This window comes from Dama dama, chromosome 11, assembly GCF_033118175.1.
Source record: "Dama dama isolate Ldn47 chromosome 11, ASM3311817v1, whole genome shotgun sequence".
Taxonomy (NCBI): Eukaryota; Metazoa; Chordata; class Mammalia; order Artiodactyla; family Cervidae; genus Dama; species Dama dama.
The window spans coordinates 13,995,911-14,017,500 of NC_083691.1; the positions used below are offsets into that span (position 1 = coordinate 13,995,911).

At 54.4% G+C, this 21,590-nt stretch overlaps 1 protein-coding gene across 6 annotated transcripts in view; it reads right to left on the reverse strand.

Moving 5' to 3' along the window:
• Positions 1-21,590, reverse strand: part of DAB2IP (DAB2 interacting protein) — a 137,483-nt gene that overhangs the window by 38,130 nt on the left and 77,763 nt on the right. Inside the window, exon 1 of one of the 6 annotated variants that reach the window (XM_061154744.1) lies at positions 12,489-12,983. The exons of 3 other annotated variants lie outside the window; for them this stretch is intronic. In XM_061154744.1, the coding sequence (XP_061010727.1) occupies positions 12,489-12,664 (176 nt within the window). In that variant the 5' untranslated portion in view covers positions 12,665-12,983. Of the gene's footprint in view, positions 1-3,129; positions 3,294-12,488; positions 12,984-21,590 lie in introns of those variants that run through there. 2 more of the 6 variants (XM_061154746.1, XM_061154745.1) reach the window with 2 other exon arrangements.

Sequence of the window (21,590 nt, forward strand, 5' to 3'; positions counted from 1 at the left end):
TCCTGCTTCTGAGTAGTAAGGACAGCTCCCTACCTCAATCCATCCCCGGTCCCCAGGGGAAACTGTCCAGCCACTCAGCAAGACTAAGGAGAGTGACCCCCCCAAACCCCAAGGTCCCCGCGGAAAGCACCCCACCCATGTGGGAGCATGGCACCAGCCCCATCTGGCACAGCTCCGCCCCCACCAGGCCCAGAGGCTGGACCGTGAGCCCCTCCACTTGGAGGACCCTGACGAAGGGACAGTGCTGTCTCTCCCTGTGACCCAGGCTGCACCCCCCACTCCTCCTTGAACGCATGAACACGCCCCTGCATCCCCCTGGCCCCACGGATCGCTCAGCGGATCACGTAGGGTGCGACTAGCTTACCCACCCCCACCGAGACCATAAATACCTCCAACAGCTGCCTCGGGCCCTGGGGACTCATGACCCAAGTGGGGAAGGATGACGGAATGAAAAAGAAGCGTGAACTGAAGACCAAGGACTTCCACTCCCCAAGGAAACAACTTCCTCTCTGGCTCATCTAATTCCTTCCAGCTCTCCACTTCCAGGAAGCCCTCCTAGGCTCAGCGGACGCCTCTGAAGAACGTCATCGTCTCCCCTCTCCCCTCCTCCACCCGAGACACAAGTGCCATGCCAGGTGGCCTTCTGGTGCGTTCACATTATGGTGACAAGGTGACCTGGGGCTGTCCTTCTCCCATGCCTGGGAACTAAGCTTCCTGCCTCAACCAAAGATGGATCACTTGTCAACACAGCCCAGCCCCTGGCATCGTGTGGCTGATGACTGATCTAACGTGGTGACCTTCCGTAAGAACACACACACACTCCTCTGCCTTCGGTCAAATTCATTAACCTGCATACCTCAGTTTTCTCATCTGTAAAGTGGGGGCAGCACCATCTTTGGTGCTAGGGGTGTAACCTGACATGCAAGAGCCCTGCTTTCCCTGGGCTTTCTGCCCCTTCCCGCCCTGCAGCACTTCAGCTTTAAGTAGGCACCTCCCAGTCCTTATTTAAGGAGCAATGGGCATCCTAGGTTCTGGCAGCAGTGCCCACTTCCTGTTCTGCCACCACTTACCACAGGGGGCTCTGTGGCTTCAGGGAGACAAGGGGCAAAGACACGAAGGAGAAGGGGCACCAGGCCAAGGGAACATTGCTCTCAGGTTGGCCTCTCAGCTTTCTCACCGGACAAATGGGCCGCCCTCACCTCCTCCAGGAGCCTGTGGAGGTCTGTGATGCTAACACCCCCACCCCTGGTTTGAGCTAACCCAGTGCCCCAATATACAGTTACTGAGCACCTCTCCAGTACGCTAGCGCTGAGCCTGGGGGGTCTAGGGAGCCCAGCTCCCCATCCTCCCAAAGCCTGGCGTCAGGAAGTCCCAGCGGGGCACCAGAGCTCCACTTCTCAGACTGAAACTCGCGGGAGACAGCCAGGAGCACAGCAGGGGAGGGTGGCTGCTGACAAGCCACCGGCTCCCAGGTCACAGGCAAAGGCACAGACTCATGTCAAGCCCAGGGCACGGCTGCCAAGTTCCTCCTGCTCCTAGTGACCGTGATTCTAAACTGTCCGTGCTCTCCAGCATCCGCCTCACCCACAACACCCCGCACACCTGCAAGTGTCCTGGCGCCCCGTTTAGAGGACTCCGCATCGCTGCTGCTTAGGGGGTCCAGCTGCCCGACCTCCAGTTAAGAAAACACACCCTGAAGCCTTGAGGGGCTTCCCAAGGCCAGAGAGGGTGCCAGGCTCCAAGAGCCCACCCTCTACTTCTAGCCCACACTGCTGACGCGAGGATAAGCTAGCCCTGCTGCCATCTGCTACTGGCCCACAGGGTTCTGACCAGTAAGGCTGTACACTGTAAACACAGCCTCCAAGGCACGTCCCCACCCTGCCACACTGGGCTGCGCACCGACACCTACAACACACGCAGGAGCCCAGGGAGCCTTACCCGTTGGGCCTGGCTCAGAGACCACCACCTCCGGGCCGCCCGCCCATCCCAGCTGAACCGACTCCTCCCTCCAGGGCTTCCCCTCTGCGCTCCGCCCCCACGGAAGCAGAGGCTCAGGGACGCTCAGGAGCTTGCCCAAGGTCACAGTTCACAGGCGCTGGGGCAAGGGCGGGAGGCCTGGCATCTGGGCTCCAACTCCAAACTCTTTCCACTGCCTGTCAACGCCTTTGAGGCTTTCACCAAGCCTACAGAAACCGTGTGATCAGACACACCAACTTTCAGGTAACTTAGAAAAGTTGAGTCACCAGACCCCCGCTGAGAGTTGCCTGTATCACCTCCTGTGTCACCTGTCTGGAAAACAGCGAGAAGGCCACCTAGCTGGCAGGGGTCGGCAGCCCCCCAGCCGTGGCAGTGAAGGTGGGCAGGACCTGAGACCATGCAGACTTGTGAGAAGCCGGGCACAGGGCCGGCTTCACCTTCAGAGCACCAGCTCACTCTCCTCCATGGGTACGAGACAAGCCAAAGCCCCGATTTCTCCCGAGAGGGGGTAACTTCCTGGGCACGCATTGCTGCATCACAGGCTCCTGACAACTGTTGGAAGCACTTAAGCTGGGGAAAAACACACCCCAAGCCCAACCCCATGGCCGGCCTCTGGATCAGGGACCAGACAGAGGCAGGGAGAAGGGGAGAGAGAGACTCCGGCTGGGGGCCGGGGCTGGGGGAGAGCTGACGCGGCCCCGAACCCCAGCACAGCCCCACCCAGCACAGCCCTGGACTTGGCGATTCCGAGCAAAGGCCGGGCTCCTCATTTCCCGGTTCTCAGAGCAGCCACAGCAGCCCCTGGGCCTGCTCACGGAAAGGGGCCACTGACACTGGATTTCCTCTCTTTTAAAAACTTAAAACAGCAACAATACTCCTCCGTTTCTCGCTTTTTTGGCGGGCCATCCTAATTGCTTCCACATTCTGGGCCGGCGGGACATGCCTGCAGCGGGGCAGAGACACCATCGCTGGGGAACAGCTGAAGCCCTCCCCAGGCCAGACACCCTCTCTGACGGGTCGCTCCCACACACCTCGGTTACTTGCTCCCTGGGCCCAAGAGGCTGGTCAGGGGCCAAAGCTGGCGGCCACCCCCCTGCCCTCTTCCCCGGCCTCCCTCATTCGGACCTCCGCTCGGGCCATCAGGTCACTCACCATCCCTCAGTGCGGCCACCAGGCTCGGGAAAACGAGGGGCCGGGCCAGCCACCCCCGCTGCCCGCTGTCCCCTACCGGGCCCAGCCAGTCCAACCCCGCTCTGGTCCTAGACATACCGCTCCAGCCCTGTCCGCTGGGACTGAACATGGCTAGTTAAACAAAGGCTAAGTTCCAACTCTCTGTAATGTGCTTTTAAAGGGCCAGTGTCCCACTTGGGGTTGCTGAGGACTTAAAGGCACAGCTCCCTTTTTCTGTACAGGACACAAGATGACAAAAACCCCCTAATTTCTCAAAAGTCAGGATCAGATTAGAAGTCTCGGGAAGATTTTAGACAAAACACCCAATAGTAAAAACCCAAATTCATCTGTTGTTCACTTGCTAAGTTGTGTCCGACTCCTTGCAACCCCATGGACTGCAGCAGGCCAGGCTTCCCTGTCTTTCACTATCTGCCAGAGTTTGCTCAAATTCATGTTCATTTGAGTCGGTGATGCTATCTATCCATCTCATCCTCTGCCACCCTCTTCTCCTTTTGCTTTCAACCTTTCCCAGCATCAGAGTCTTTTCCAGTAAGCCAGCTCTTTGCATCAGGTGGCCGAGGTATTGGAGCTTCAGCATCAGTCCTTCCAATGAACAATGAGGGCTGATTTCCTTTAGGATTGACTGGTTTGAGCTCTCTGCTGTCCAAGGGACTCTCAAGAGTCTTCTCCAGCACCACAGTTCAAAAGCATCAATTCTTTGGTGTTCAGCTTTCTTTATGGTCCTATTTTCACATCTGTACTACTGGAAAAACCATAGCTTTGACTAGATGGTCCTTTGTTGGCAAAGTGACATCTCTGCTTTTTAATATGCTGTCTAGGTTTGTCATAGCTTTCCTTCCAAGGAGCAAGCATTTTTTAATCTCATGGCTGCAATCACCATCCACAGTGATTTTGGAGGCCAAGAAAATAAAACCTGTCCATGTTTCTACTTTTCCCCTTCTATTTGCCACGAAGTGATGGAATCGGATGCCATGATCTTAGTTTTTTAAATGGTGAATTTTAAACCAGCTGTTTCACCCTTCTCTTTCACCCTTGTCAAAGGCTCTTTAGTTCCCCCTCATTTTCTGCCATTAGGGTGGTATCTATCATTTGTATATCTAAGGTTGTTGATATTTCTCCTGGCAATCTTGATTCCAGCTTGTGACTCATCCAGTGCAGCATTCTGCATGATGTACTCTGCATAAAAGTTAAAACAGGGTGACAATATTCAGCCTTGTCGTACTCCTTTCCCAATTTTGAACCAGTCAGTTGTTCCATGTAAGGTTCTAACTGTTGTTTCTTGACAGGCTTCTCAGGAGACAGGTAAGGTGGTCTGGTATTCCCTTCTAAGAATTTTCCACAATTTGTTGTGATCCACACAGTCAAAGGCTTTTGCATAGTCAATGAAGCAGAAGTAGATGTTTTTCTGGAACTCCCTCACTTTCTCTATGATCCAATGAATGCTGGCAATTTGATCTCTGATTTCTCTGCCTTTTCTGAACTCATTTTGTACATCTGGAAGTTCTTAGTTCATGTATTGCTGAAGACTGGCTTGAAGGATTTTGAGTATAGCCTTACTAGCATGCAAAATGAGCACAGCTGTCCAACAGTTTGAACATCCTTCTGCACTGCCCCTTCTTTGGGACTGGAATGAAAAGTGACCTTTTCCCATCCTCCGATCATTGCTGAGTCTTCCAAATTTGCTGAGATATTGAGTACAGCACTTTAGCAGCAGCATCTTTTAGGATTTGAAATAGTTCAGCTGGAATTCCATTACCTCCTCTAGCTTTGTTCCTAGTGATGTGTCCAAAGGCCCACTTGACTTTGCATTCCAGGATGTCTGGCTCTAGGTGAGAACACACCATTGTGGTTTTCCGGGTCATTAAGATCTTTTTTGTATAGTTCTTCTGTGTATTCTTGCCACATCTTCTTAATATCTTCTGCCTCTGTTAGGTCCTTGCCATTTCTGTCCTTTAGTGTGCCTATCCTTATGTGAAGTGTTTCTTTGATAGCTCCAATTTTCCTGATGAGATCTCTAGTCTTTCCCATTCTATTGTTTTCCTCTACTTCTTTGCATTGTTCATTGAAGAAGGCTTTCTTATCTCTCCTTGCTATTCTCTAGAACTCTGCATTCAGTTGGGTGAATCTCTCTCGTTTCTTTTCCTTCTTCAACTATTTGTAAAGCCTCCTCAGGCAACCACTTTGCCTTCTTGCCCTTCTTTTATCTTTGGGATGGAGACATCTTAAGAATAAGAGTGGGAAAGACAAATTTTTCAACCCTCACAACGGGCCAGGACAACACTCCTTCACAGCAGCATCTCATGACTCCTCCTCACAACTATGCCAGGCAGGGAGCACCTGGACACATCTTTCAGAGGAGGAAGTCGTGGTTGGCAGGGGTTCCCAACTTGCCCAGGATGGCACAGTCTGCGGCTAGGGCCCAGCCACATGAGGTCAGCCAGGGCCAGAAGTCTTCTCCCACCTGCTCTCTCGAGGCCCCACCTGTTCCACCTCCACTAGCATCTTTCATCACAGGTGCCCAAACACTGGGTTTTCAGTCTAAGCCTCAAAACCCTGTGAGCTCGGTTCTGTTCTTTCCCTTCTCACAGATGAGAAGATTAGAGACCAGGAGCGCAGAAAAGGCAGGGAGAGGGAGGAGAGAAGAGGAAGGTCTGGAGCCCTGCACGCAGGTCCTGACAGCCAGGCCCTCACTTCTTCCCAAACCGGCTCTACAGTCAGAGGAGGGGGTACAAAAGGGAGCCATCCTTCCAAGCTCAGGGCTCAGGCAAGCTGACCAAGGTCCACAGGAATGGGAGAGGTGGGACTGCAGGGGTGGGGGCTCTCTGGAGCCCCCTAGGCTCCAAGAGGGGGCATGACCTGTGAGCTGCTAAAATAGGAGCGGGCAGAGAAGAATGGAGAAGAAAAATGGCAACCCACTCCAGGATTCTTGCCTGGGAAATCCCAGGGACAGAGGAACCTGCTGGGCTATACAGCCCATGGGGTTGCAGGGAGTCGGACATGACTGAGCACGCACACACACGCAGAGCAGAGGAAAGGAGACTTGACTGCCTGGGCCTCTGTACCTGGTCTAGCAAGCCCTCCAAGAAAAGTGGGCCACCTCTGGACACCAGGAGTGGGCGGGCAGCCCAGAGGTGCTGTACAGCCATCCTATCACAAAGGCCAAAGCTAGGCACAGTCTTCAGGCCTAACTCTGCAGGGGCCAGGTCATTCAAGAATCTACCACTCTCGGTCTGTTTCTATGGAGCCTGGCAGTCAAGTAAGTGTGAAGCTGTGTAGCCTAGTGGTTAGGAACATGGACTCTGAAGTCAGACTGTTGAAATCTGGGCCCTGCCACTTGCAATCTTGTGTTCTTGGACAAGTCAGGTCACCTCTCTGGGCCTGCTCCCCGCTCTGCAATAACAACAACAGCGCTCAGCCCCCGGGGCTTGCTGTGAGGACTTAATGAGCTACAGAACAAAGCTGCCTTCCAGGGAGCACTTGATAAAGGCCAGCCTGTTTAGCTAGGCTGAAGGACACTGCCCCAGGATATGCTGGGAGACACAAAGTGGTCACTTTCTGAGTAGTGACTCTGAGCAAGAGTCACATCTTTCTCTGGGCCTCAGTTGATTTCTGTAAAGATGGGGTCCACCCGGGACCCTCAATGACTCCCAGGCAAGACCACCCTCTAATACGTCCCAGCTGCCCACTCTTCTCTAGAAGCACCCAGGTCATGAAAGGCTGGACTGTAGTTTGAATTCTTTGCGACCTGAAAACAGGCCCTGCCTCTGCCCCGCCCCACCACACCCCCAGGCTAACTGGGATCTGTTGGGAGGGAGAGGGTGCAAAGGCTCCAGGCCGCGTGACACAGTCAGGAGGCAGCAAAAGGCATCACCTCTCCAGGCAGAGCCCACATGGCCAGCTCTGGACCTTAGTCTCCCCACTATAAGGGGTGAACCCTCGCCTCCTTAGGAGTCTCCCAGGGGATGTGCTGCTGCTGAGCTGCCTTTCCATCGAGGAGTTCAGCAGCCAGCATTGGCAGGCAGATCCTCTACCACTGAGCTACCTGGGAAGCCTCTTCTATCTTCCTAGAACCTAAAGCAACTGGTTTGTGTGCTTCTTGGGGAGCAGGGGAAGGAGAAGAGGGGGAGGACCAGAAGAATCAGGGATGAGGAGGCAGGAGGCATGCCCGACAGCCCCGGCAGAGCATACGACCACTACTGAGGGGGCTGGAAGAAGCACAAGCTGGAATCAAGATTGCTGGGAGAAATATCAATAACCTCAGGTATGCAGATGACACCACCCTTATGGCAGAAAGTAGAGAGGAACTAAAAAGGCTCTTGATGAAAGTGAAAGAAGAGAGTGAAAAAGTTGGCTTAAAGTTCAACATTCAGAAAACTAAGATCATGGCATCTGGTCCCATCACTTCATGGGAAATAGATGGGGAAATAGTGCAAACAGTGTCAGACTTTATTTTTTGGGGCTCCAAAATCACTGCAGATGGTGACTGCAGCCATGAAATTAAAAGACGCTTACTCCTTGAAAGGAAAGTTATGACCAACCTAGATAGCATATTAAAAAGCAGAGACATTACTTTGCCAACAAAGGTCTGTCCAGTCAAGGCTATGGTTTTTCCAGTGGTCATGTATGGATGTGAGAGTTGAACTGTGAAGAAAGCTGAGCGCCGAAGAATTGATGCTTTTGAACTGTGGTGTTGGAGAAGACTCTTGAGAGTCCCTTGGACTACAAGGAGATCCAACCAGTCCATTCTAAAGCAGATAAGTCCTCAGTGTTCATTGGAAGGACTGATGTTGAGGCTGAAACTCCAATACTTTGGCCACCTCATGCGAAGAGTTGACTCATTGGAAAAGACCCTGATGCTGGGAGGGACTGGGGGCAGGAGGAGAAGGGGATGACAGAGGATGAGATGGCTGGATGGTATCACTGACTCAATGGACATGGGTTTGGGTGAACTCCAGGAGTTGGTGATGGACAGGGAGGCCTGGCGTGCTACGATTCATGGGGTCGCAAAGAGTCGGACATGACTGAGCGACTGAACTGAACTGAGGGGGCAGGGAGGGACCTTCGTGCCTTAAACTCACACCATCATCTCCTTGTCCATAGGGTTCATCTGTCAGTAGGAGATGGAGCGATTTGGAAGTCTGCAGGTCTGGGTAGTGATTCTGGTTGTGTTACTCAGCAATTGTGGGACTTTGGGAAAATTCTTTACTTTCCTGAGCCTCAGTTTCTTCATGTATAAAACGAGGAAACATGCTATCCTTGGAAGAGAAAAGATGTAAAAATGGTGGCTAGCCAAATGCAGAGAAAGCACTTACCAAAACAACTTGGGAGCCCAAAGACTCAATTATCTGATCTGAGTGCCATTCATTCAACAGACACTCAGAACCCACCTGGAGACTGTTAGCTCTTGGGCTGTCCCCAGCTCTACACTGACCCCCAATGAGCCAAACACATTCTAACTACCCCCCACCCCATGCTCCTGCCTCATGGCTAAGTGTTGCAGAGAGATCAAGATCTGGGTCACCAAAATATTGTGAAATAGACCTCAAACTTCTCTGGAGGCCAAACCCACCAAAGAACCGTCCAGAGCGAAGCCATCAGTGCAGACCAAGTCCAGCTCAGCTCCGGGAAAGGTGGAGGGCCTTGCAAAGAAAGCCAGGTTCACAGTGCTCTCTCTCAGGCGTTCCGGAGAGCGAGCAGGAGGGGAGAGGGGAAGAAAGGGCAGGCGACACTACAGGGTGGGAAGCGAGCCCTCCAAGGAGAAAGAGAGAAAGCTCAAAGAGCCACTGGACGTCTCTTAGAGGGGCCCAGTCCAGCCCTCCCCAATCTGAATCTCTAGGGATCCCGCTCAGAGGATCCTGGGGGAGGCCCAGGGCTGGTAAACCGAGACCAGACGGAGGACGTGGGAGCCCCTCCCTCACCCTCCTGGGCTTCCCGGACTGGCCCACTCACTTCCCTCCTCAGGCCCTGCTGCCTCCTTTTCAACTTACTTCCTTTCTATTCAACACACACCTGACCCGGCCTCCTCCTGATGGTCCCCACAGGTGACCAGAGCCAACCAGGGTTCCAGTCCCCTCCTTCCCCCACAGGGCAGTTAGCTCCCTCTCTGAAACCCAGGCCACCACACTCTGCGACGCGCCCCCTCCCTCCCAGGCCGCCACCCTCCCCTCAGCACACCTTTCCTCCTGGTGTTGGAGTTTCTCAGACGCTGATGTGGGAGCACTTTTCCCTTGGTGAAAGCCTCTCCTCTGTAGAGCTCAACCACTCCTCAGCTTTAAACACCTCCAGTGCTCAAGACTCCAAAGCTTCCCTCCCAGTCTTCCCCTCCCCTGCACTCCAGACTCATGTATCTAAATGCTGGCCTGACAGCTCTTGGAGAGTTCTGACCTCACAGAACTTCAAATCTGAAATATGCGAAGTGGAGCTCTGTCTCAGGGCTTAATCCAGGGGTCTCAGAAGCCAGCCACCCTCCCTCTCCCTGCCCTTCAGAACCCAATCCATTAGCACATCCTATTACTGCTGTCCTCTGGTGTTTAGTTACTCAGTCGTGTTCAACTCTTTGAGACCCCAGGACTCTATAGCCCACCAGGCTTCTCTATCTGTGGAATCCTTCAGGCAAGAATACTGGAGTGGGTTGCCATTTCCTTCTCCAGGGTATCTTCCTGATCTGTGGATTGAACCCGAGTCTCCTGCATTGGCAGGCGATTTCTTTCCCACTGAGCCACTCAGTTCAGTTCAGTCACTCAGCTGTGTCCAACTCTTTGTGATCCCATGGACTGCAGCACTCCTGGAGTCCCTGTCCGTTACCATCTCCTGGAACTTGCTCAAACTCATGTTGGTTGAGTTGGTGATGCCATCCAACCACCTCGTCCTCTGTTGCCGCCTGTTCCTCTTGCCTTCAATCTTTCCCAGCAACAGGGTCTTTTCTAGTAAGTCAGTCCTTTGCATCAGGTGGCCAGAGTATTGGAGTTTCAGTTTCATCATGAGTCCTTCCAATGAATATTCAGGACTGATTTCCTTTAGGAGTGACTGGCTGGATCTCCTTGCAGTCCAAGGGACTCTCAACAGTCTTCTCCAATACCACGGTTCAAAAGTATCAACTCTCTGGCGCTCAGCTTTCTTTATGGTCCAACTCTCACATCCATACATGACGACTGGAAAAACCATACCTTTGACTAAACAGACCTTTGTTGGCAAAGTAACATCTCTCCTTTTCAATATGCTGTCTAAGCTGGTCATAGCTTTTCTTCCAAGGAGCAAGTGTCTTTTAATTTCATGGCTGCAGTCACCATATGCAGTGATTTTGGAGGCCAAGAAGCCACTAAGGAAGCCAAAATCCTGTCACTACCACCCCTAAAATCTCTCACACCTGTCCAAGCCTCTTTACCAGTCTGACCCCGCCCCCCTACCTGGGAGTCAGGGGAAACCCTTTAGAAACGCAAATCCTATTATTTAACCTTTGGGCTAAAAACCCTCCAATTACTTCCGACAGCAATTTGAATAACTCCAAATGACTCAATGGACATGAGTTTGAGTCAACTCTGGGAGTGGCGATGGACAGGGAGGCCTGGCGTGCTGCAGTCCGTGGGGTGCAGAGTCGGATACGACTGAGCGACTGAACTGACGACTGAACTGACTAAACTCCTCCCCAGGACGAGAAGTTGGCCAAGTGTGACCTGCCTTTCCTCTGACCTCATCTGGCAACCCCCATCTGCCTCTAGAAGCAGAGGCTTTCCCGCCTCAGGGACTTTGTCCTCTCTAACGCCTAGGCGGGAGCTCCAGTTCCACCCCCTGCTCCTAACTTCCCTGGATCGTCCTGGCTACAACAGGTCCTGCCCCCCCACCGCCCCCCCCCTGCTCCCCCCCACAGAAACACTTGGCTGTTTCCTTCATTATCATCTTGCTCGTTCACCCAGCAAATATTTATTAAGTGCAAACAAACAACAACAACGTGCCAGGCACTATTTCAGGTGCTGAACAAAGCAGACAAAAACCCTGCCTTAGATCACCTAGTCTGGAATTACTTGTTTGTTTCTCCACTCATTTACAATGATCTGTCTCTCCTGCCAGAAGGGAAACTCTGCTGTGTTTCTGAATACCATGGAAGGGTCCGGCCAGGTGTAAAAACTCAGTTAAGTATGGATGAAACGGATTGGTAAAAACCAAGAAACACCACCAAACCCAGAAAGACGCCGGAAGTCAAGAGCCACGCCCCTGCGACCTTGAAGTCAGTGCTGCTCACTGCCCGGGGGGTCTCAGGCGCACAGGAAAGCTTTCGGTAAGGCCCCAGCCCTCCTGGGGGACAGGACAGGCTAGATGCACAGGGGAACTGCTAGAGAAAACGGATGACTGTGGGCTTTCCCAGTGGCTCAGGGGTAAAGAATCCGCCTGCAAGAGTTCAATCCCTGGGTGGGGAAGATCCTCTGGAGAAGGAAATGGCAACCCACTCCAGTTCTCTAGCCTGGGAAAATCCCATGGACAGAGGAGCCCAGCGGGCTACAGGCCACGGGGTCGCAGAGTGGAACATGACGAAGCGACTAAACAACAAAGCAGACCTGCACAATCAGGGAAGGCTCCTGGGGAGGTGAAATTTGAAAGAGGCCAACCCTACCCACCACCAAATCTAGGAAGCAGGAAAACACTCCGGTGTTTTCTCTGCGCTAGTAGAAAAAAGGGAAAAAACCTTGCTCCAAAAAACTCTTTACTTTTTATTAGTGTCTGGATCAATAAAAGTTTCAGGAGTAAAGCTTCTCTCCTGCAATACTAACCGCCACAGAGACAGCCTAGGATAATTAAATCTGTCTCCAAGAGGCAGTGGCTGAGAGCCCCGGGCTAGGAAAAGAGAAGCCCGAGGGCTGTCACTGGCTCTGAAACTTGGGGTCAAACCCCCCTCCTCACAGCCCACCTTCCAACCCCACAGATTCCCTGCACCTAGATCTCTTTCCCCACAGCTTTGCCTGTCTGCTTCCACCTCCTTGGCCAGTGGGTGTCTCACCACCCTCTCCCTGCCACTTAAAGCTCCCAGGAGGACATGGCCTGGTTCCCAGGAGGCAGGAGCCGGTCCCCACCTTCGCTCTTCCTTCCAAGCCCAAGGGAGTCTCCAGTTCATTCTACCCGGGTCATTGTGGAAACCAGGCTGCGCAGGAAGGACCGTGGGGCATCAACCAGGCCCTGGTGGGAGGGTGGGTGAGGTCCCAGGGCTGGACCTCCTTGGAGAAACAGCCCTCGCACCCTCCAGTCCTCACCCACAGCCATCCAGCCCGCCCACCCACAGGACAGGAAGTTTCCTGTACCCCCTTCCCCGGGCAGAGCCATCCACAGACCTTGGCAGTGGGATAGGCCTCTGGGCTGAACAGGGTCTCAATACCAGGAGCCCGGGAGGCACATCTGGCTTTCGACGATGGCGGGGTCTCCACCGAGAAGAAGCCCGGCGGATGAACTTGCCGAGGCTGTCACCGAGGAGTCCGAAGCCACAGAGGCTCATTCTTGTGGCTGTCATGCACCGAGGTGCCTCTCCCGGCCAGACCTGGGGACTTCTCAGCCCAGGCCAGCATCTAACAGGATCTGGCCAGGTGGGCTTTCCCTTCCCGCAAAGCACACGCCGACTCTTGTCTTCCAAGCTGAAACTTCAAAAATGACTTAAGAAAAACACAGCGGTGACATCTAGAGATTTCCGGGTCCTCCAGGGAACAAGTGGAAAATTACAGCCTTCCATACAGGTAACCACATGGCACAACCTCCAGGTCCGAGAAGTCCGGAGAGATACGCACTTCCAGCCAGGAGCACGTCGCCCTCCCAAGGAACCTGGGCAGGCTGCAGATCCCAGGACCTAGCTCCGGGTCCTCGCGGAGACTCCGGCTCCGCCCCCAACATGCCACACCCTGCCCCAGTCCCGCCCCCGGGCCTTTGCACTGGCAGTTCCCTCCGCGTGGCGCTGGCTCTAGGCCAGGCTCACAGATCAAATGTTGCGCGCCTTACCAGAGGCTGTTCTAACCAAAGGAGCAACTTCCACCCCCACCACCAGGTTATCACTCAGCTTCCTGATGACACTGATCTGAAACGCTCTTGCTTGGGCCCCCTCCACCTCCCCCAGGGAGAATGTCCGGGCTTGTTCACCTGGTCGGTCCGACACACCTCCGGCCATGCCTCGCACAAAGCAGGCACTAACAGGTGTCCTGAACGAATACTAGCTTCCTCCTGGTTGGTCTGAGACAGGCCGGCCAAAGCTGTGTGAGAGCCGTGGGGCGGGGGGCTGACCAAAAGATAGGGGTGCGCCCAAGCCACCTCTCCCCCACCCAAGCTCTCGGAGGGGCCAGGCTGCGACCCCCGCCTTCCCGGCACCACGCCCCTAGCGTTCCAGGCCGGAAGCGGCCGGCCCCGCCCCCAGCCCGCCCACCCCGAGAGCCTCCGGCCCTACCCTCCCAGGCCCGGGCCGCAGGGGACATTCCGCGGCCAGTTGCTGCCAACTGCCCCAGCTGCAACCGCTTTCCATCCCTACCCGCCGCTGCGCTCCGGACGCGGGCGGGGACGAGGCCCGGCAGGAATTCGTCGGGCTCAGAGCAGCAGCAGCCCCGAGGCTCTCCACCCTCTCTTTCTCCAGGGCCAATACCCTCCCTAACCCCGCACTTCCTTTCGGACCTTTAAAAAATGCGAACAAAGACGGAGGTGCAAAGCCAAGGGGGTGGTCTATCACCGTCACCCAGTCAAACCGGACACCCGACTCCGTGCCCCAACTTGGAACTAGATAGCTAGACAGTTCCCCTAGCTGGGAAGAAATGGGTTCAAGCTCCCTCTAAGGGCGATTGCCCTCCTCTGTCCTGGGCTGGGCCAGCAGGAGGTTTAGTGGCGGGGGGCGCGGGGGGGGGGGGGGGGGGGGGAATCCCTCTGGGAAAGGCACACCCAGCCAGCCCGACCGAATCACACCTACTTCCCTTACAGCCACCATCCAGAGGGGCTAATCAGACTAGGGGGGCTGCTGCATAACTCTCTGGTGCAGTGGGATTATGTAATCCACCCCCTCCAGATAAATACAGATAAACAGGTGGGTGGGAGAACACCTGGGGTCGGTCCTGCCTACTCCACAGCCTCGACTCCAGAGGCCTGCAAGCTCCAGTTCAGTCCACTGTGGTTTCAGCCTGCTCCAGACCCTGGGTAACAACTGAGCTCCTCTTAAGTGCCAGACGGTCAGGCACCTATTGTGGGCAGGTAGGACACCTGGAGGACTCGTCGGGGGGTCTGTCTACCCGTAGCCCCACAGCAACACCCATCATGGGAAGTAACTCCCTCCATCCCCTGGGGTGTCCTTGCTTGGGCTCAGCTCTGTGCTGAGCACAGGTGACCTGAGCACAGGTAATCCAACAAGACCCGCCCGCTCCATCTGCTCACACCCCCAGAGCCCAGAGAACTCCTAGCCAGTGCCCTTATGGTGGGTTCCTTCCTTCTGAGGTGAGGCTTCCCCTCCCAACTTCATCTGGGTCTATGGACAGCAAGGAGATCAAACCAGTCAATCCTAAAGGAAATCAACCCTGAATATTCATTCGAAGGACTGATGCTGAAGCTCCAATACTTTGGCCACCTGATGCAAAGAGCCGACTCACTGGAAAGACCCTGATGCTGGGGAAGATTGAGGCAGGAGGAGAAGACAGCAACAGAGGATAAGATGGTTGGATGGCATCACTGGACTTGAGTTTGAGCAAACTCTGGGAGATAGTGAAGGACAAGAAAGCCTGGCGTGCTGTGGTCCACCGGGTTTCAAAGAGTCAGACACGCCTGAGCAACTGAACTGAATAAAATTTGAAAAGAGAGGTGAGGCTGTTGTCACCAAGGGAGGCCCTAGGGCAGAAGAAGCCCTTTCCCTCTGAGAGCATCCGAGGCACCAGAGATGGAGGGGGCGGAGCCTACCTCTGAGCACTCTTCCAGGGTGCGGGCCCCAAGCAGGCCTCTCACTTGAGATCAATAATAGCATTAATCAGGTAAGGAGGACACTGTAGCCACTTCACAAATGAAGAAATCAAGTCCAGAGAAGCTCAATCACTTGCATAAATTGGGTGAGCCACAATCTGAAAGTAGATGTGCCTCACCCCAGACAGTCATTTGCACCTATTTGCTGAAAGGGGAGGGACTCCCTCTCTAATTCTAATATCCCCCTCCTCCTGGAAGCCTTCCCAGATTTTCCCCAGGCAGCAAGCCATCCCCACTGATGGATCCACACAGTTCTAATGTCTTTTTATAATAAAACAGGCCCCTGTGACAGGGCTTTCCCTCTGCATGATAGCTGTCATGGGAGGAGGTCACAAGGTAAAGAGAAATAAGCTTCTCTCGGGGTGATAAGATGTACTTGCCAGCTATTTGACCTTGAATAAGGTGCTTCCTCCAAATCCTTCGAGCTTCAGCTCAGGGGACTGCATAACCTCTTGCAAGATCCCTTCAGAGCCATCTTGAATAATATGTAAAATGGAGTGAGAACATGGGGAACATCCTTGGAATTTCAGAGACTGCCCTGATCCAGTTACTCCTGGTTTCAGTAGCCCCAGTGGCCAGGCCTCCTGAATTATTAGGCCCCACCCACCCACTGCACACTCCTCACTCGTACACCTACCCGCTCCAGCCACAGGTCTTCCTCTTCTCTCTCTCTGCATCGTGCACCCCTCCCCTTTCTCAAAACCACGCCTCCACTCCCCTTGATCTCCCCTCCTGCCCCAATTTCCAATTCTCATTCACCTTTCAAGGCCCAGCTTCACTGCCCCACCGCCTTCCCAGTGTGCCCAGGCCCAGGAACTGTTCCCCCTCTTCCCGAACCCCCAGTCCTCCTCCCTTTCTCCTGGGTCCCGCTGTCTGTCCTGACAGACTCTCTCTGGGGTCTTTTCATCTCTGGTTCTTCAAGTCCTAAGACTCCACAAATGTGTGATGGACGTCTTCTTCCAAAAGCTCAGAGCCCAGATGTCGCATTATCTTTCAGACCTTAAGGTGTCTCACCAGCTGGGCCAGGCTCTCTGGGGGACTCTGGAACCCGCCTTCCTCAAGGAGCTTCCCATTTTCTGGGGTGCAAGAGAGCTGGCCCCAAGACTGTCAAGGAACACTTCCAGCCACTGCTTGTACATCCCCTTGGGGAGAGTGAGGCTTGGACCCTGGGAGGGAGGACCTCTCTTGTGACCATGGAGCCTCTCCTTTCTAGAGGTCGTGTAGGGGCAGAAGCCCTCTGTGGCCTGCCCAGAACTGCCTCCTCCAGAGAAGGGCACTGCTGTAACCCACTGCTTACCCCACCACCCACCCCCCTCCACTGAGTCTGCAGGGAAAGGCAGACGCGACCAGAGAGGGATGCCCCGCAGAGGAGAATCAGCCCCGGGCCCTGGCTCTTCATGTACAAGGGCTTCTGAAGAGACTACTGCTGCCCTGAGCAGTCGGTGAGAAAGCAAACTTGGTATCAGACTGAGGGCCAGTTCTGAGTAGCAGTTTCGGTATGTCCCAGCTGTTAATTTATGTGAGCACATCTACACTTGTGTGGTTTTATCTTCACCAACAAACAATAAATGTGTCCTGGCACCTGCTATGTGCCAGGCCCAGTGCTAGGTATTTTACATGCATTACCTTCTTACACTTCCAAAGAGCCATAAGCTGTGGGAAGCCACAGAGATGTTTTAGTTTTACTAAGATGAAGCTGAAGCACAGAGGGTGCAAAAGCTGCTCAAGGTCACACAGCTAGTTAATGGTCGCAGCTGCGATCACAGGCCCCTCAACACTCTGGCCCCAGCCTGTCTTCCTGCCCTGAGCCGCCAGCGCTCACCCTCCCAGAGCCTTTGTTCTCTGTGCCCAGCCCTCAAGTTCCCCAAGCCCACTGCTGCGTGACCTGGGGGAGAGAGGTTAATGTATATTGTCAGCCTGCAGCCTCCCAGCTCCCTCCCCTGCTCCACCTGCTCAGACCCCCTCCCCCAGCTCCCATGAGGACTCCTGCCCTCTGGCTACCCCCTCCCCCCCCCACCAGCCTGGCTGCCTCCACCCCATCTGCCAGGCCCCCAACCAGTGTCTGGTGGTAATGACTTCAGCTGGCAGAGAATCCTGGAACTTCCCCCCCCCCCACACAGTGATGTTGACACATGTTTGCTCAAAACACAGTAATGTTTCCATCCAAGCATTTAGGGGAGGTGAATTCCTACCCCGTGATACCTTCCTGCAAAAACCCAGGAGTAAACTGACTCGAACCAGCAGTGAGACATGGTCAGCACTTCTCTTCCTCGGTTGTCACGGTGCCAAGTCCTGGGCTAGGCCCGCACAGTGTTCCAGGGCCTGAGCGCTGTCAGCAAGCCAGGGAGAGGGGCTGGGTCCAGTTTCTGAAGATGTGGCTGCAGGGTGGGTTTGTGGTCAATTCCCCCTCACTCCTAAGCTCCCGTCCCCGTGAGATGCCAGTGCTGCTCACTGCGTCCCCACCGAGAGCCCAGCTTCTGGGTCCCTGACGGGGTCACCTACTGCCCAGGCCCTGGTCCCCCCTCATCGGAGCGGGCCCTTCCTTCACAGCCACCACCACACCACGGCTACATCAGGCCAAGATCACACATGTCCCCTCATTTCACCACCACTCCAAGAGGTCAGGGAATTCAAACCTCCCTGAACCATCCCCTTCACCCCTCCCCGACCCCTGGAACTGGCAATGCGGACGCAGGGAGGAGGCCCCACTCCACCTCCAGGTCCTAATGCTCCCAGAAGGAGATGTACGCTGCCAGGCCCTGTGACCTGGGGGTCCTAACTCAGTGCAGCCCCAGCACGGGGACCTGGGGAGAACCGCGAGGTTGGCACGGCCAGGCCCCTGCGAAGACCCAGCCCTCTGTCTGCAGCAAGAGATGACAGAGGAAGGAAGGGGAGGCCCGCAGGCCACGGCCCTGTCCTCACCTCTCCATGTGAGCGGACAGCAGTTGTGCAGCCAGACAGCACTGACAGCCCCTCCCGGGATCGCCCAGAGCCCCGCTCTTGGAGATTCCCGGGTCTAGGGGTGGAGAACGAGTGTCTGATTTGATTTCTTCCACATGCTTTCTGAGAAGCTGCTGCAGCACTGCTGTGTCTGAACGCTACTGTAACGTGCGTCAGAGGGAGGCACCGCTGTTCCCATTTTACAGACGGGACCGCCGAGGTTAAACATCCAGTCTGAGGCCACACAGCTAGAAACGGAGGGGCCCCAAGATACAGGCAGGTCAACGAGACACACCGTCTGCCCTCGAGAAGCTGGCAATCCAGTGGGGGAGGGCTGCACACAGACACTGGTGCCAAACAAAAACACATTTAACAGGCCACGGGCCCAGGGGAAACCCTGAAAGCATCCAGCGCAGGGTGTGGCCCAATGGAGGACCTGTGACAATGGCAGGAACAGCCCCAGCTTGGGTGTGAGCAACTGGGGAAGGCTTCACGGAGAGGAGGCATAGCCTAGTGCAACCTCCTCCTAAGATCTGGGTCTCCCACCACACTCTACGCCTGGCGCGCCGTGCGAGGACATGAGGGTGGACAGATGGGCTGACCGGGGACAGGCCCCGGGCACACTGTGTCACGCCTACATAGTGACTGCCTCGCCCCAGGAGGTGTGTCGAGCTCTTATGCCTCATTTACAAGACAAGGAGACAGAAGTGCAGAGCAGTCAAGTACCACGGCTAGGAAAAGGTCCCTGTAGCGTCTGGCTCCAGGCCGGCCTTGCCAGCAAGTGCTTCATCTCTCTGGGTCTCTGCTTGCTCATCTATCAGACACTCCGTGGTCAGAAACACCTCCCCCTGCAGACTGGAACTGGCCGGCCAGGGACTGGAAGGTGGCGGCCACCAGACCCTGCTCCTGCAGCCTGCTGGGTGAATGACCTCCTTCAGGGTCAAGTCTGCCACGGAATGGCCACCGGTAGGGAGTTCTAATTGGTGAGGCTGGCGGCACAGAGCCCAGCAACGCAGCCGGTGGCTGATGCTGTCACCCAGGAAAGCGCTGAGCACAGCAAATATAGCCGTTGACCCAATTCAGTTCCGTTCTGTCTTCGAGAAAATAATTGAGTTTAAATGAATAGGTTTCCCATGTCCCCTCCGGCCTCGGGAAGGGTGGAAAAGGAGACAGGGCGGGGGACGGGAACGGTTCCCTGGGCTCACTGTTGGTTATTTTTGAGTCATTAGGCCTGTGAAAGGTTTCCTTCTTGCCTTGGTGGACAGTGGGGTTGGACATGGCTGAGAGGCAGTGAGGTGGAGTGAAAACGAGAGGTGGACAGTATGGATGGAGGTTTAAGGCCAAGCTGACGACAGCCTTGTATGGTGGCCCACCCAGGTCCCAAGCTCGTCATCTATAGAATGGGAACACTATCCCCCCATATACTCTTCCTCGGATCACTGGGAAGAGCTGGTACAGGCTATGCAGACTCCAAGGCTTTCCAAGGAGTAAAGGAGTCTGGCGTGAACTGCGGAGGCCGGTTCTCTGTCCTGCAGGAATATAGGCCCAATGTTACTGCATCTGTTTTTTTTGATTTTTTTTTTTTTTTCAAGAAAAGCTGGAAATCCAGATTTTTTTGGTGAATGTTGAAGGTGAACATTATAGGAGTGCTCAAATATTGGGAACTGATTTAAAAAAAAAAAACACCAAAAATCACCTTACCACCTCCCCAGACCAAAACAAAACCTGCCTGTGGGCTACCCATGGCCTTGAGCCACCCGTGTGCAGCTTCCGACTTGGTGACAACGCGTGAAAAGCCATTCAGGACGTGCGGGTGTCCTCCCACCTGTTTACTGCCTCCTAACTGTCCGTGGCAGTGAGGCCAAGCCCAGACCTGCCTGAGTGGGAGAGGCGAGGGACACCCATCTCTCCAGGCCTCAGGGGAAGCTATTTGCAGCAGCAGAGACACAGAAGTAGAACACAAACGTATGGATGCCGAGGGGGAGAGGGGGCGTGGGTAGAGTCGGGAGACTGGGGCTGACATCTACACACCACCACGTATAAAACAGGCAACTCATGAGAGCCTACTGTGCAGCAGGGGAACTCGGCTCAGTGCTCTCCGGGGACCTAAATGGGAAGGAAATCCAAAGAAGAGGGCATATTTGTGTACGTATAGCGGATTCACTTTGCTTCGCAGCAGAAACGACCACCACGTTGTCAAGTAACTACACTCCAGTTACATTTAAAAATAAATCAATACATAAAGGCCTCTAAGACCGTGGGAAGCCGGAGGGGCCCCCTTCTCCCTCAACCCCTCCAACCACACACACACAGGTGGATGGAGATATGACGCTGGTTTTACCCTAGAAGTTAAGAGGTGATGGGCTTGCTTCCTGCACTGCCCTCAGCAACCAGTTAGGTTCTCAGGTCCCTCTACTGCAGAAAGGGGGGCTTCTGAGAGGACCGAATAAGAACCAGAGACAGGGAGCCCATGACAGGTTCTTCCAGAGCAGCAGTGCTGCAGAGTGGAAGGAGTGCGAGAGTCAGTGAGACCTCGGGTCCTCCTCTCCACTTCCAGGCTGTGTGTGCCCAGGGAAGTTACCTAACCTCTCTGGACCCAGTCTCATCCTCTGCACACAGGCAGTAAGAGTCGCCACAGAGCTGCGGTGACGATTACATGAGATGATGACTGTCAAGGGCCTGGTAGGATGCCTGGCACGTAGCAAGGGAGGAAAACATGATAGGCATTATTATTATTGTTCTTGTTATCTTCAGTGAAAAGCATGCCAGAGAATTCTGACTGGGTGATTACAATAATGTAACGCAGCCTGGCAAACTCAGCTGTTAACAGATGAGGCCACCTATAATTAGCACCATCATTGCGTATGCAAATGGCGCGGCAGAGATGCTGGAGCGGGGTGTCCTTTGAAGTGTGTGCTAAATAACCCCTCCCCTGGCCGCCTGCCCTCCTCAAATCTTGTTTACACTATTAATTTCATTAGCAAACAGTTTTTCATAAAGCAAGACAGAATGCCAAACTAGTACATATTCAAACCAAGGAGGTTTAAAACCATTTGGCTCCTGCCAGTCACTGGTGGCGGGTGGCGGGGGGGCGGGAGTATTGCTCTTTGTGGGGGCCTGTCTTCAGGCTCCTGAGTCAGCTGCAAGCCTGGGGTTCCCAGTTCCTGTCTCCCCAACCCTCTTCTCCTAGCAGGGCAGGCTGAAGACTTCTACTAACTGGTTCCCCTCTGACGTGCAGAGCTGAAAAGAGGAGAGGGAGTTTAGGGGTGTGCTTGGCATTAAGCAGGCACTGTTTTCAGGACAAGAGGTTCACAACACGGTTAATAGGACTGGTGCGCTCCCCAAGAGTCAGGCCATAGTATATCAGGCTTATCATCATACCCACTTTACATCTGAGAAAACCCAGTCCCAAAGAGATTTAGGAAGTAATTTGCCCGATGTTACATTAAGTTGCAGAAGTGGATCCAACCCTGGGTCTGGTCAGCCTACCACCTCTGGAGTTGGCTCTTTAGCTCTGCCCTGTA